The 16,349-nt window shown below is 45.2% G+C and overlaps 1 protein-coding gene across 1 annotated transcript in view; it reads right to left on the reverse strand.

The window, feature by feature from the left end:
* Positions 1 to 1,204: 1,204 nt before the first annotated feature.
* igdcc4 (immunoglobulin superfamily, DCC subclass, member 4) overlaps positions 1,205 to 16,349 on the reverse strand; it is a gene marked incomplete at its 3' end in the record, with an annotated part of 121,877 nt that continues 106,732 nt past the window's right edge. Inside the window, exons 17-20 of the mRNA XM_083652759.1 lie at positions 3,098 to 3,200; positions 2,655 to 2,892; positions 2,347 to 2,475; positions 1,205 to 1,735 (exon numbers count right to left, since the gene is read on the reverse strand). Coding sequence (XP_083508885.1) covers positions 1,205 to 1,735; positions 2,347 to 2,475; positions 2,655 to 2,892; positions 3,098 to 3,200 — 1,001 coding nt within the window. The remainder of the gene's footprint in view (positions 1,736 to 2,346; positions 2,476 to 2,654; positions 2,893 to 3,097; positions 3,201 to 16,349) is intronic.

Here is a 16,349-nt window from a genome sequence, read left to right on the forward strand (position 1 = left end):
CTAACTGGAAGCAGATTGACTCCACCCTGCTCATGGCCCCAATATCTTGAAAACCGTGTGGACAACGGTGCATCCCTAATTGGGAGCCAATTAGCAGATGGGCTGTTATAACATCTCCTCTATTTCTCCCACCAACATAATTAAACCAAATACCAACATGTACATGTGAAGCCTTTCATTCCACCATTTGAAAAAACAGTAAAACTGCTATATGGCATTTTGGAATAGAATGCTTCATGTATTAAACCATATCTGTCGCCTCCATAACTTTTTACACCTTCAATGTTTTTTTTTGTTTTTCCACTTTCCTTCATGTTGACATGTGTTTCCTACTTGTATTGAATATAATCATCTATATAAATATACAGAGGTTATAAATGCGCCTAGAATAATTAGGCACCTGAGACCCCCACACGCTCCAGTCAGGAAATGTCAATCTGTGTGTGTGTGCGCATGCATGTGTGTGTGTGTGTGTGTGTGTGTGTGTGTTTGAGAGATATGATGGAATAAAGACATTTATGCAAGTGCTTTCTGTGTGTGTGTGTGTGTGTGTGTGTGTGTGTGTGTGTGTGTGTGTGTGTGTGTGTCTGGGCCCTGAGACAGCAGGAGGCTGGAGAGAGACACAGGTGTTCTGCACTCTCAGAGTGTGTAGATACCCTGTAAGGCTCATTCCTCAGAGCCACAGTAGAGGAGCTTCCATACAGACTGATTGAGCCTGAAGTTCTACTCCTCCCCTCCATGATCGTAACCTGCCCAAGTGCTCGCTCACTCAACCATCGTTCCAGGCTTCCTCATTCCTGAGTGGAATGGAGCCATGTGCGACAGTGGGAATGGCCTCCTTCAATCCGCTTTCATCTGGTTGGTAAAGTCAAATCTTTTTCTTTCTTTCTTTTCCTGTGGGCAGGAAACAACCCCAGTAATGCAACAGAATGCATACCCATATACTCTAGCACTAAAAAATAGATATACTGTATATACACACATATGAAACAATGGATTCAAAGTACCTATAAAAACGTAGAGCGAGGAAGAGAAAAGAAATCCAGTAATGAGGTGCAGAAAAATATTCCTTTGCGGTTCTTCCTGGGTAAGTAAAAGAAGGGATATCAGTCTGGTGTGTGTGTGTGTGTGTGTGTGTGTGTGTGTGTGTGTGTGTGTGTGTGTGTGTGTGTGTGTGTCTGTGTGTGTGGCCTCCCTGTAGAGGCTATGGGCACAGGTAACTGTGGGCTGTTGAGGTAGAGTGGACAAGGCCGGAGCTGACAAAGGGGGCAGGGGAGAGATGCAGCCCAGAAGAGAGTACCTTCCCCGGGGCTGGAGGGCAGTGTCTGGAGTCCCCGTTCTCCAGGGGCTCCGGCCTCAGCTCCGCCCGCAGGGTCTTGGGTGTGTGGAAGCCATTGGTCAACCCCACATCCTGGTGCAGCTCCACGCCCGCCGTGAGCCGGGACCCCGTGCCTTCGAGCTCCCCGTTGTGATTGGCCACCAACTTCACCGGGCAAGGACCCGAAGGGCTTTGGGCCAGCAAGAGTTTTTCTAGAGGCTCCTCCTTCCCCGGCTGGCCGATGGGTGAGTATCTGCTGTCGGACAGTGAGGGTCCCCCGGTGTCGTCGGAGTCCTCCTCCCGTTCGCCGGCCGCAGCCTCCTTCTTCTTCTCCCTCCCTGGATCTGACAGCTCCGAGTGAACGATGACTTCTGCCTCCACCTGGTTACTGCACAGCGATGCACACAAGTCCAAGTCCTGCAACAAAACCATATCCATGTCACACCTGGCCCTTCTGTGTATAGTTGATATTCCCGAGTAACAAACATGGCCATAACCTTCTATTAAGGATGGGACGATACGCTCATCTCAAAATATGATTTAATACAAAAATACGAGTTTCATGATTCAATACAAGCACGATACATTGTAATAAATAAAAGTTCAATCGCAATAAAGTCTGACTGTGCAGAATTAGGCCTATGTTTATGTCTTAGCTACAAATCTTTGTAGCAATGGCATTGGCTTGCTAGAATGTAAACAAAAATGTAAAAATGTCATTACAAAGTGCAAATAACATAATTTGGATCGAGAGCTTAAATTACAATGATCAAGTCATCTCATTTGTGATTACTACGGAAGAATAAAATGTAGCTAATATCACAATTCATTTGTCTGCCCCACGATATGTATTGTCACATTTTTGTATTGGATACAGTATATACTGTAGAATTTCCATATATCGCCCCATACCTACCTTCTAATTTTGTATATGTACGTATATGCTAGCATGTTTTCATTACCCATCTTCAGAGCAAGTTGGGTTACATTGCACACACATGCACGCACGCACACATCAGTTCATTTACCTTGCTGTTATCATCAGTTAGTATGTTGAGAGTTCCATTGATGAGCGTAGGAGATTCCTCTGTTATGGTGTCTCTGTATCTGGTGATTCGGTTGGCCCAGTTACGACTCACAGAACCGTTCCAAGCGGCCTGCAAGAACAACGCTTAATGTTATTCCTCCATCAACAAATGTGACAAAATAATAGAATCCTCCTCCTCCTCCTCCTCCTCCTCCTCCTCCTCCTCCTCCTCCTCCTCCTCCTCCTCCTCCTCCTCCTCCTCCTCCTCCTCCTCCTCCTCCTCCTCCTCCTCCTCCTCCAGGGTTTGACCTTGGGCTCAGCTGCAGGGCCCTCCTCCCCTGGCCCCAGGCCAGAGCTACCCATCAGGCTTTGCTTCTCGGGCTCGGAAGCCTCTGCTAGCGACTGGCCAGGCTCCTGGCTGCCCGGGGGCATCAGCGTCTCCAGTTCGTGGGAGTCGCTGCACTCCGGCACGGTGGTGGGCACGGGCCAACCCCCTCTCCTGTACTGCGGGGTCACAGCTGCAGAGTCCAGCCCCCCAGATACCTCCCTGTTTGGAGGAGACAGAGTAGGAGGAGGGATAGGATAGGAGTTAGGGACTATAGGGAGACTGAATGTGAGACAAAGCGTACAGGTGCTCAGGTTGTGATGTGCAGGTGTATATATATATATAGATATAGATATAGATATAGATATATCTATATATATAGATATATATAGGTATATAGTAGAGAAATGGGTATTTTGACTGATACCTGGCCTTGCCATTGCGGAAGCTGAAACACATGCAGAGCAGGATGCATAAAAGGCCCAGACACACACCAACTATGATGCCGGTCACTGCATGGACGTCCAGCTCTGTGCAAACATCACACAACAGGTACAAGGAGGAGAAAAGGTACAAATCAAGAGAAAGAACACATAGCAGGCTGTACTTCAATACTTACAATACAAACTGCGCAATTACGACAAAGTTAATTTGCAAATAATTCACAGTATTTTAACGTGTTTGGAGCACTAGTTTGATGTGGTTTACATTGTAAACTTTACAGTACCACATCACAATCATTCAGATAGAATCAGATACTGCATGTGCGTCAATGCCAGACATGTAAACCATATACTGTAGACCAGGGGCGGTTTTAGCATCAGACCTTTGGGTGGGCTCAGCCCACCCAAAGGTCATGGACCGCTGAACCCCTAGGGGGGTCCGGGGGCATGCCCCCCCGGAAGAAAATTTTGTACAGTTTCAAGTAAAAATGGATCAAACTGGCGCACTTTGAGATCAAAATGAAGAGACTAGATCTATGAAGAACTACACACATCAATATCTTCTTTACCGTTCTGTGGTTTTACAGCGATGAAAAAATAATTGTTTCCCTATATATACTATATATATTCTGCATACAGGTTCTATATGGTAGAATTATGCTTGCATAAATAATACCAAAATCACTTCAGGGGAGTTTCAAGTAAAGTAACATTTTGCTTTGTAGGCAAAACAAAAGTAAAATTATATCAAAAGGGAACTTCCTAACTTATTGGCTGGAATAATATTCCGACAAGATAATAATATACTGTAAGCACTAAAGCAGGAGTTTGCAGTCAACTAGTTGAAATTAATATGTGGCAGTATTTGTGGGGGTCAAAATCTATGTAGGGTGTACCACCACAAATAGATCAGTGTATGGGAAACACTGACTATTAAATTGTGTGACTAGAAAGACACCAATAAATCTGAGAAAATGTACTTTAATTTTGAACAACAGCACTACAACGGTGTCATTACAAATGGTATTATGAAATTATTGTGGGAAAAAACAAGATCTGACTGGTTGGAAGTTGGTAGGCTACCACCACCACAGCGTGCAAAAATAGGGAAAGAAGGAAAGAAAAGGGAATAGCATGCCATGCACGCATGTTAAGCTATCATCATCATCACATCAGACAGGCTGTGTAAAGCAGCCACTTGCGATTCTGAAGGGCTTAATTTCATTCAGATAACAAGGGACCCGTTTGAAAATATGTTTGTCACTTATGCCCATATGTTTCTCAAAAAACATTGCATCCATTTACACCCACTTTACTGCGAGCTAGCATGACATGGCTGGCTGGTGCCATGGTAGCCTACCTACCTTCCTCCAGTCCACCTGTTTGTCTGGCAGGCACAGCCACAAGTTCTTTTGTTTAGCCTATGAAACAACGTTACGCGCTAATTTGCATATCAATATGCGCTAATTAAGTAACTACTAACGACTCTGACTGCTCAATGCTCACCTCACAGTTTCATTGATCATGAGTGGGGAGAACGATTGTGTGGACTGTGGAGGACCACTTCGCTGCTGTACTGTGTGTGACCTGTGTGAAGTGATGTGGGATTAGGCAGATAGATGGAGGAGGGAGCGCCAGCGCAGCCGCGGTTCTAGAAACTTTTCGGGTGGGCTGAACCCCCCTAAATGTTTGTCTCAGCCCACCCTAAGAACATAGAGGGGGGGGGAAACACGCACACAGCGCATTGAGTGTAGTCAGAAACTGCTACTAATGACCACCATGGATTTGGAGAGGGGGGAAAAAAAAAAAAAAAAAAAAAACTTTTTTTTTGCCTCTATTTTTTTGGGTGGGCTGAGACTATTTTTGGGTGGGCTAAAGCCCACCCAAAAACGGCCTAGAACCGCCCCTTCTGTAGACTTTCAAACATTTTCCTCAATGGCCGCAGACTGTATCTCCCTATGTGGAACCCATTCAGTGTTCTGATGAGGTTCTTTGCAGATACTATTAAGCCCAGGACTGATGTAAAGAGACGATCCTAGCATGTATTGATTTCTAAGACGAACTTCCAGCAACAAAGAGGCACGAGGCAACATTGGGGAGAACAGAGCTTCATGAATATTCAGTTATGAGGGTATCTTTGGCAGTCTGGCCATGGAGAGGAGAGGAAACAGATGGCGAGAGCTCTCACCCGCCAGCCAGGTAAGTCTCATTCACACTGCATCCTGCCAGCTAAGTCTCATTCACACTGCATCCTGCCAGCCAGCTAAGTCTCATTCACACTGCATACTACCAGCCAGCTAAGTCTCATTCACACTGCATACTACCAGCCAGCTAAGTCTCATTCACACTGCATACTACCAGCTAAATCTCATTCACACTGCATCCTGCCAGCTAAGTCTCATTCACACTGCATCCTGCCAGCTAAGTCTCATTCACACTGCATCCTGCCAGCCAGCTAAGTCTCATTCACACTGCATCCTGCCAGCCAGCTGAGTCTCATTCACACTGCATCCTGCCAGCTAAGTCTCATTCACACTGCATCCTGCCAGCCAGCTAAGTCTCATTCACACTGCATCCTGCCAGCCAGCTAAGTCTCATTCACACTGCATCCTGCCAGCCAGCTAAGTCTCATTCACACTGCATCCTGCCAGCCAGCTAAGTCTCATTCACACTGCATACTACCAGCTAAATCTCATTCACACTGCATCCTGCCAGCTAAGTCTCATTCACACTGCATCCTGCCAGCTAAGTCTCATTCACACTGCATCTTGCCAGCCAGCTAAGTCTCATTCACACTGCATCCTGCCAGCCAGCTAAGTCTCATTCACACTGCATACTGCCAGTCAGCTAAATCTCATTCACACTGCATCCTGCCAGCCAGCTAAGTCTCATTCACACTGCATCCTGCCAGCCAGCTAAGTCTCATTCACACTGCATACTACCAGCCAGCTAAGTCTCATTCACACTGCATACTACCAGCCAGCTAAGTCTCATTCACACTGCATACTACCAGCCAGCTAAGTCTCATTCACACTGCATACTACCAGCCAGCTAAGTCTCATTCACACTGCATACTACCAGCCAGCTGAGTCTCATTCACACTGCATACTGCCAGCCAGCTGAGTCTCATTCACACTGCATACTACCAGCCAGCTGAGTCTCATTCACACTGCATACTGCCAGCCAGCTAAGTCTCATTCACACTGCATACTACCAGCCAGCTAAGTCTCATTCACACTGCATACTACCAGCCAGCTAAGTCTCATTCACACTGCATACTGCCAGCCAGCTAAGTCTCATTCACACTGCATACTGGCACTAGGAAACGAGCGCGCGTAGCGCGCAAGATGCCTAGTATTTAAATTTAGTGACAACTTGTGACCAGATTGGTGCAGGTTACCTTAGTGGGGCTGCTGACAAGTGGTAGCCTCAAGTACAGGGTTGTACTTGTATGCTTGTGCAGTCACTAATGTTCATGAATAGGCAGAATCAAAGATATCTCATTATTCATGACTGTGTGCAACATCAATCAGTATAATTAATTAAACTAAAGGATGGATTCATGGTGTGGGGTGTAACTGTAACTGTGAGCTGTAACTGTAACTGTGGGGTGTAACTGTAACTGTGAGCTGTAACTGTAACTGTGGGGTGTAACTGTCTGTAACTGTTTAAGATTTATCAGTATTGTCTATAATTCCTTGTTGTCTGTATGCCTTGATGTTGATCAAAGTGTCCCTGAACTTCAGAATGATTGTCAAACGTGATCTTCTTAGAATATAGCCTAATGTCACTATTATAAAAATGTACTGTGTTTATGCAACTTTTCATGAAGTCACTGTTGTATCATGTACTTTTTTCTATTAAGTGCTATATTCTATGTTGTATTAATTTTAAGCAAGTACCTCCCCCTACACAGGTGGGGATGATTATTTTACCTGCATTATAAAAAGAGGCTGGTACCATCATTCTGTATGATGCTGATGAAGGCCCATGGCCAAAACGTGTCAGTCTAGCCTGAAAAAAAAAATGGAAACCTGAGCAAAAGTCTTGCATTTTAATTTTTGGAGTGCCACCGAGTGTTTTTTTCCTACAAATGTCCTCTCAGTGTCTTTGTGCAAAAATGCTTTTAAGTGGAAGTCCAACAATCTCAACAGTGGGTTCAAGAGTGAAACTAGTAGCCAGTGTGAGAAATGTACTGTAGGTGTTTGTATCTCTGTAGCTCTGTTTGTATCTCTGTATCCTGCAGGTCTAAACTGCATAAGCAGCCTGACCGTACTGTAGGTGTTTGTATCTCTGTATCCTGCAGCTCTAAACTGCATGAGCAGCCTGACCGTACTGTAGGTGTTTGTATCTCTGTATCCTGCAGCTCTAAACTGCATGAGCAGCCTGACCGTACTGTAGGTGTTTGTATCTCTGTATCCTGCAGCTCTAAACTGCATGAGCAGCCTGACCGTACTGTAGGTGTTTGTATCTCTGTATCCTGCAGCTCCAGGGACGGACTGGGATCATAATTCAGGCCGGGCTTTAGATACCAAACAGGCCGACGCGTGAAAAATTTGGGCCGTTTGAAGCCCAATTTGGGCCGTTTGAAGCCAAATTTGGGTCGTTTGAAGCCAGATTTGGGCCGTTTGAAGCCCAATTTGGGCCATTTGAAGACAGATTTGGACCGTTTGAAGCCCAATTTGGGTTGTTTGAAGCCAGATTTGGGCCGTTTGAAGCCCAATTTGGGCCGTTTGAAGCCAGATTTGGGCCATTTGAAGCCCAATTTGGGCCGTTTGAAGCCCAATTTGGGCAGAGTCCAATTTTACAATGAGATGCACCCACTTTAACCCTGAAGTGTAATTATTACTTCAGACTAACTAATAAAGTAATAAAACCACTAGTAAACCAGTAGGCGGCGCCTGGCCTGCTGTTCAGTGAGTGGCCTGACTGCGGGCACCAAAAAAAAAAAAAAATTTGCAGGCCAGGCCAGGCCACCGGGCATTTGCCCGACGTGCCCGATTATGCAGTCCGCACCTGTGCAGCTCTAAACTGCATGAGCAGGCCGACCGTACTGTAGGTGTTTGTATCTCTGTATCCTGCAGCTCTAAACTGCATGAGCAGGCTGACCACCACATACTGTAGCAACACTACAAGTGGCTGCTGCTGCCTGCAGCTCACAGCTATAAAGTGGTACAGCCTGTGCTTTATGTTGTGTGCACAGCAGCACTCCCCTCAGGTGGCCATCTGAGCACATTTAAATGCATTAAGTAATTACAGCACACACTGAAAGACTTCACGCCCATTACTTTCACACCCGTTCAATGTTGAGTGGACTGTTTCTAACAACATCAACACTGTCCCTGACTGAGCCTGAGGACTGTTTCTAACAACATCAACACTGTCCCTGACTGAGCCTGAGGACTGTTTCTAACAACATCAACACTGTCCCTGACTGAGCCTGAGGACTGTTTCTAACAACATCAACACTGTCCCTGACTGAGCCTGAGGACTGTTTCTAACAACATCAACACTGTCCCTGACTGAGCCTGAGGGCTGTTTCTAACAACATCAACACTGTCCCTGACTGAGCCTTCTGAGGACTGTTTCTAACAACATCAACACTGTCCCTGACTGAGCCTGAGGACTGTTTCTAACAACATCAACACTGTCCCTGACTGAGCCTGAGGACTGTTTCTAACAACATCAACACTGTCCCTGACTGAGCCTGAGGGCTGTTTCTAACAACATCAACACTGTCCCTGACTGAGCCTGAGGACTGTTTCTAACAACATCAACACTGTCCCTGACTGAGCCTGAGGACTGTTTCTAACAACATCAACACTGTCCCTGACTGAGCCTGAGGGCTGTTTCTAACAACATCAACACTGTCCCTGACTGAGTCTTCTGAGGACTGTTTCTAACAACATCAACACTGTCCCTGACTGAGCCTGAGGACTGTTTCTAACAACATCAACACTGTCCCTGACTGAGCCTGAGGGCTGTTTCTAACAACATCAACACTGTCCCTGACTGAGCCTGAGGGCTGTTTCTAACAACATCAACACTGTCCCTGACTGAGCCTGAGGGCTGTTTCTAACAACATCAACACTGTCCCTGACTGAGCCTGAGGACTGTTTCTAACAACATCAACACTGTCCCTGACTGAGCCTGAGGACTGTTTCTAACAACATCAACACTGTCCCTGACTGAGCCTGAGGACTGTTTCTAACAACATCAACACTGTCCCTGACTGAGCCTGAGGACTGTTTCTAACAACATCAACACTGTCCCTGTCTGAGCCTGAGGACTGTTTCTAACAACATCAACACTGTCCCTGACTGAGCCTGAGGACTGTTTCTAACAACATCAACACTGTCCCTGACTGAGCCTGAGGGCTGTTTCTAACAACATCAACACTGTCCCTGACTGAGCCTGAGGACTGTTTCTAACAACATCAACACTGTCCCTGACTGAGCCTGAGGACTGTTTCTAACAACATCAACACTGTCCCTGACTGAGCCTGAGGACTGTTTCTAACAACATCAACACTGTCCCTGACTGAGTTTGAGGACTGTTTCTAACAACATCAACACTGTCCCTGACTGAGCCTGAGGGCTGTTTCTAACAACATCAACACTGTCCCTGACTGAGCCTGAGGACTGTTTCTAACAACATCAACACTGTCCCTGACTGAGCCTGAGGACTGTTTCTAACAACATCAACACTGTCCCTGACTGAGCCTGAGGGCTGTTTCTAACAACATCAACACTGTCCCTGACTGAGCCTGAGGACTGTTTCTAACAACATCAACACTGTCCCTGACTGAGCCTGAGGGCTGTTTCTAACAACATCAACACTGTCCCTGACTGAGCCTGAGGACTGTTTCTAACAACATCAACACTGTCCCTGACTGAGCCTGAGGAGTGTTTCTAACAACATCAACACTGTCCCTGACTGAGCCTGAGGACTGTTTCTAACAACATCAACACTGTCCCTGACTGAGTTTGAGGACTGTTTCTAACAACATCAACACTGTCCCTGACTGAGCCTGAGGGCTGTTTCTAACAACATCAACACTGTCCCTGACTGAGCCTGAGGACTGTTTCTAACAACATCAACACTGTCCCTGACTGAGCCTGAGGACTGTTTCTAACAACATCAACACTGTCCCTGACTGAGCCTGAGGGCTGTTTCTAACAACATCAACACTGTCCCTGACTGAGCCTGAGGACTGTTTCTAACAACATCAACACTGTCCCTGACTGAGCCTGAGGACTGTTTCTAACAACATCAACACTGTCCCTGACTGAGCCTGAGGACTGTTTCTAACAACATCAACACTGTCCCTGACTGAGCCTGAGGACTGTTTCTAACAACATCAACACTGTCCCTGACTGAGCCTGAGGGCTGTTTCTAACAACATCAACACTGTCCCTGACTGAGCCTGAGGGCTGTTTCTAACAACATCAACACTGTCCCTGACTGAGCCTGAGGACTGTTTCTAACAACATCAACACTGTCCCTGACTGAGCCTGAGGACTGTTTCTAACAACATCAACACTGTCCCTGACTGAGCCTGAGGGCTGTTTCTAACAACATCAACACTGTCCCTGACTGAGCCTTCTGAGGACTGTTTCTAACAACATCAACACTGTCCCTGACTGAGCCTGAGGGCTGTTTCTAACAACATCAACACTGTCCCTGACTGAGCCTGAGGACTGTTTCTAACAACATCAACACTGTCCCTGACTGAGCCTGAGGGCTGTTTCTAACAACATCAACACTGTCCCTGACTGAGCCTGAGGACTGTTTCTAACAACATCAACACTGTCCCTGACTGAGCCTGAGGGCTGTTTCTAACAACACCAACACTGTCCCTGACTGAGCCTGAGGACTGTTTCTAACAACACGAACACTGTCCCTGACTGAGCCTGAGGACTGTTTCTAACAACACCAACACTGTCCCTGACTGAGCCTGAGGACTGTTTCTAACAACATCAACACTGTCCCTGACTGAGCCTGAGGACTGTTTCTAACAACATCAACACTGTCCCTGACTGAGCCTGAGGACTGTTTCTAACAACATCAACACTGTCCCTGACTGAGCCTGAGGACTGTTTCTAACAACACCAACACTGTCCCTGACTGAGCCTGAGGACTGTTTCTAACAACATCAACACTGTCCCTGACTGAGCCTGAGGACTGTTTCTAACAACATCAACACTGTCCCTGACTGAGCCTGAGGGCTGTTTCTAACAACACCAACACTGTCCCTGACTGAGCCTGAGGGCTGTTTCTAACAACATCAACACTGTCCCTGACTGAGCCTGAGGGGCCACAATTCTGAGGGGGCAACACTTGGTGGCGGCCAAAGGTTTGCCGGTAACCCGTTGCTCATTTGAAGCCAGATTTAGAGGAATAACTCATTTTAAATTAACATTAGATTAGACTGTTGTGATGTCATTAATTCCTAATCAATTCCTAAGACCTCTGCAGGTAATAAGATCCTCATGAGTCAAAGTCCTATGGTAAATGTTTTCTTAAAATCCTCCCAGGTACTATCAACGCACACACAGGACAAAACAGGAGAGCAGTCCATATTGGCTACAAGATCAGCATTGTAATTCCTGTGTGATCTGCATTGAGTGATCTGCACTGCACTTCTGCACTTCACAAAAGACAAAAGAACTGGTCATTCAATAAATGAGAAACTAGTAGAAAGTTTGATCAGCTTTAATGATACAACAAACAACAATTAATTTTGGCGTATGACTCCATGATATTATGACGCTCCTCCTGAGATGATGAGAGGAGGGTGTCAGCGATGAATAGGATAGAAAATCCCCCCATAGGGAATTCTTCAGGAGTCATGACGTTGGTGGTGGTCAGGGGAGGAGGTGGGGCGAAAACAACTGCTTCAGCGATGATGATCAGCAGCTAAGGGAGACATGTAGCACATACAGTAGCACATAGGCAGCACTAAGACATGGATTCCTCATATACTGCCCGGTTAGGTGATTGGCTCAGCAGGCAGGAATAGATTGGCTATAGATAGCCCCAGGGATGACATATTTTTGTAGTCGGAACGCGGAAGTCCCGGACTTCCGGGTTCGTCACTGTTTCTGCCTATGGGATTTTTGAATGGGTTTTTGGCGCGATGCTTCAAATAAAGTCTGTGGGCAACACAAGCTTAATCAAACGCGAACCAGTGTTCAGCGGGATAATCTTCACACATGAGGACCACTTTCATGAGTTTTGAAGCGTAAAAAAAAAAAGTAAAACGCTCGTGCTAAGCTAATCCAGAACTACACACAGTGTCGCATAGGCTTCCCCATCACGTCACCACTCAACCTGGAGTGTTGTTGATGTGTGAGCTGCTGTGCACTGATTACCCCGGGCTGAACCAGGTGAGAGAAAGATAATTTCCATGTTCGTCCTTTGAAGTGATGATGTTATTGACCTATGTCGACCCTGTCGACTCAACAGTGTAGTCTCATTCAGCCGTTTGCTAGCTAGCCACCCTTTTAACGGCACGTAAAAGCTTAAAAACTCATAAAAGTGGTCCTCATGTGTGAAGATTATCCTGCTGAACACTGGTTCGCGTTTGATTAAGCTTGCGTTGCCCAGAGACCTTATTTGAAGCATCACGGCAAAAACCCATTCAAAAATCCCATAGGCGAAAAACAGTGAAGAACCCGGAAGTGTTAGCATCTATGTTTTCCGGACTCATTCCTGGGGCTCTCTATTGCCAGAGAAGGCAGCGTGGAAGACTGTGATTGGATGGGGAGAGAGCATGAATTTAAGGGGGCATGCCTAACAATGAATGGGTTATACATCCTCAAAGAAAAGGGGCGTGCACTATGATATAAAAACTGGGAGTTGGCTGCAAGCTAGTCCCCATTATTGAAATTTGTTATACACATCACTTAACACACCAAACACACCCCACACTGGACTGAATCACGCTTCCATTCACGGCAAGACAGTAGAACAGGTCAACAACTTCAAATATCTTGGACTCACATTGGACAATAAACTCAGCTTTGATCAACACATCACTAATATCCATAAACGTTCCCAACAGAGACTCCACATCATCCCTAAACTCAGAGCACTTTCTGTTGCCCCGCACCTTCTGTTACTGCTATACAAACGTATCATTCAACCCATCCTCCTGTACTGTTCCCCCTGCTTCTACACCATGCTGAGCATATCCAACAAAAACAAACTCACCAAGATCACCCATGTTGCCTCCAAAATCATCCACTCCCCCACACCCAATCTGTCAGACATGAACGACATAGCCATCAAACCCCTCGCACTCGCAATAGTGAACAACACTGATCAACACTGATCACCCACTCAACCCACACTTCACACTACTGCCACCAGGCCGCAGATACAGATCACTGAAATAGAGAAGAGCACGATTTGGTAAAAGTTTTGTCCCCTCAACAATAACCGCCCTGAACAAAATGTCCCACTGACCTTGTATAGATCCACACCTTACCTTACCTTATCTTACCCTACGTTTGTGCTCTATGTACACCTTACCTTACCTTATCTTACCCTACGTTTGTGCTCTATGTATTATCCACACCTTACCTTACCTTATCTTACCCTACGTTTGTGCTCTATGTATTATCCACACCTTACCTTACCTTATCTTACCCTACGTTTGTGCTCTATGTACACCTTACCTTACCTTATCTTACCCTACGTTTGTGCTCTATGTACACCTTACCTTACCTTATCTTACCCTACGTTTGTGCTCTATGTATTATCCACACCTTACCTTACCTTATCTTACCCTACGTTTGTGCTCTATGTATAGATCCACACCTTACCTTACCTTATCTTACCCTACGTTTGTGCTCTATGTATAGATCCACACCTTACCTTACCTTATCTTACCCTACGTTTGTGCTCTATGTATAGATCCACACCTTACCTTACCTTATCTTACCCTACGTTTGTGCTCTATGTATTATCCACACCTTACCTTACCTTATCTTACCCTACGTTTGTGCTCTATGTATTATCCACACCTTACCTTACCTTATCTTACCCTACGTTTGTGCTCTATGTATTATCCACACCTTACCTTACCTTATCTTACCCTACGTTTGTGCTCTATGTATAGATCCACACCTTACCTTACCTTATCTTACCCTACGTTTGTGCTCTATGTACACCTTACCTTACCTTATCTTACCCTACGTTTGTGCTCTATGTATAGATCCACACCTTACCTTACCTTATCTTACCCTACGTTTGTGCTCTATGTATTATCCACACCTTACCTTACCTTATCTTACCCTACGTTTGTGCTCTATGTACACCTTACCTTACCTTATCTTACCCTACGTTTGTGCTCTATGTACACCTTACCTTACCTTATCTTACCCTACGTTTGTGCTCTATGTATTATCCACACCTTACCTTACCTTATCTTACCCTACGTTTGTGCTCTATGTACACCTTACCTTACCTTATCCTACGTTTGTGCTCTATGTACACCTTACCTTACCTTATCTTACCCTACGTTTGTGCTCTATGTATAGATCCACACCTTACCTTACCTTATCTTACCCTACGTTTGTGCTCTATGTATTATCCACACCTTACCTTACCTTATCTTACCCTACGTTTGTGCTCTATGTACACCTTACCTTACCTTATCTTACCCTACGTTTGTGCTCTATGTATTGGGACACTGGTGGGGAGGGATTGGGGGGGGGAGTGTATGTTATCGTGTATGTTATGCGTCATGTTCTTGGAAGATGTATGATGTGATCACCAATGTTCATGAGACATGTACTGACTGTGAAAACAAATTTTCTGCGGGACAAATAAAGCTATCTATCTATCTATCTATCTTATCTATCTATCTATATATCTATCTATCTCTCTCTCTCTATCTATTTTATCTATCTATCTATCTATCTATATCTATCTATCTATCTATCTATCTCTCTATCTATCTATTATATCTATCTATCTATCTATCTATCTATCTATCTATCTATCTATCTATCTAATCTATCTATCTATATAATATATCTATCTACCTATCTACCTATCTACCTATCTATCTATCTATCTATCTATCTATCTATCTATCTATCTATCTATCTATCTATCTATCTTAACGTTGATTGATGGAATTACAAAGTGCATAATGAGATAGCAAGCTCGACCTCAGATAGACCACCATTGTAAATAAGAATTTGTTCTTAATGAGTTACCTGGTTAAATAAAAAACAAAATAAAAACATAGAGTGATACTGTATGAGAGTGCTTTTCACAGCAATTCTGCGAGGTAGAGAAAGCAGTAATTCAAAGATCTCCCAGGGGGGTCGCTGATGAGACCACCCCTTTGATATCCACACTCAATATTCTCCTCAAAAGAACCCAGAAGAAGAGGAGGGAAATAACAGTCTCCTGCAGCGCTATTACTGGCAGGGACAAATTACACACATGAATGCCAAGGGGTGTGTGTGTGTGTGTGTGTGTGTGTGTGTGTGGTGGTGTGTGTGCGTGAGTGTGTGTGTGTGTAGTGACAGAAACATGGAGTGCCATAAGGCCAGAAGGCCAGAAAAAAGCAAAGAAAAAAGACAAGATTTACTGTTATCTTACTGTAAATGCTATTCACCTTATTCACCACGCCCACTTTTTCTCTCTTCCGCGTTCAACGCAAACGTATTTGTTCTTCCGGTTCAGCGCTAGTTGCCTTCTGTGGCTAATTAAGGTGCTCTTATACTCGAGCAAAGCTCCGTGGGGGTGGGGCCCCGCGAGTCTCTGTGAGTCACCGTGCAGACCCCGCGCTGGGGGTGATGCCATTATACTCAGAAAGTGATCAGCATGTATTGTACAATGGTGAGAACAGCCCGTGAAAAGTCGCAATGAAACTCTGTGCAGTACTGAGTGCGCTTTCACTCTCAAACGACCGCACATCAGCACATGAAGGACTCACCAAACTTGTTTTTACTGAAAGCCGTTTTTACTTCTCAGCCCTGATAGCCTACTACTCTGTGCTGCTTTTAATCTCTCTCAATAATGCTCTCAACACAACACATTTACTTGGTGAAATGACTAAAAACGAACAGTTGCAAATCTAAGTTTATAGCCTACCACATGGGTCAAGAAATGTGGCGAAAACACAGCTCAGTGTTCAGGGCTCAGTGGCTCGAAAGCGGACATGTTTGGAGAGAAGCCGTGCGCTGCTCGCGCTGTGAGGAAAAAAATGTCGCA

This window comes from Poromitra crassiceps, assembly GCF_964638095.1.
Source record: "Poromitra crassiceps genome assembly, chromosome: 16".
Taxonomy (NCBI): Eukaryota; Metazoa; Chordata; class Actinopteri; order Beryciformes; family Melamphaidae; genus Poromitra; species Poromitra crassiceps.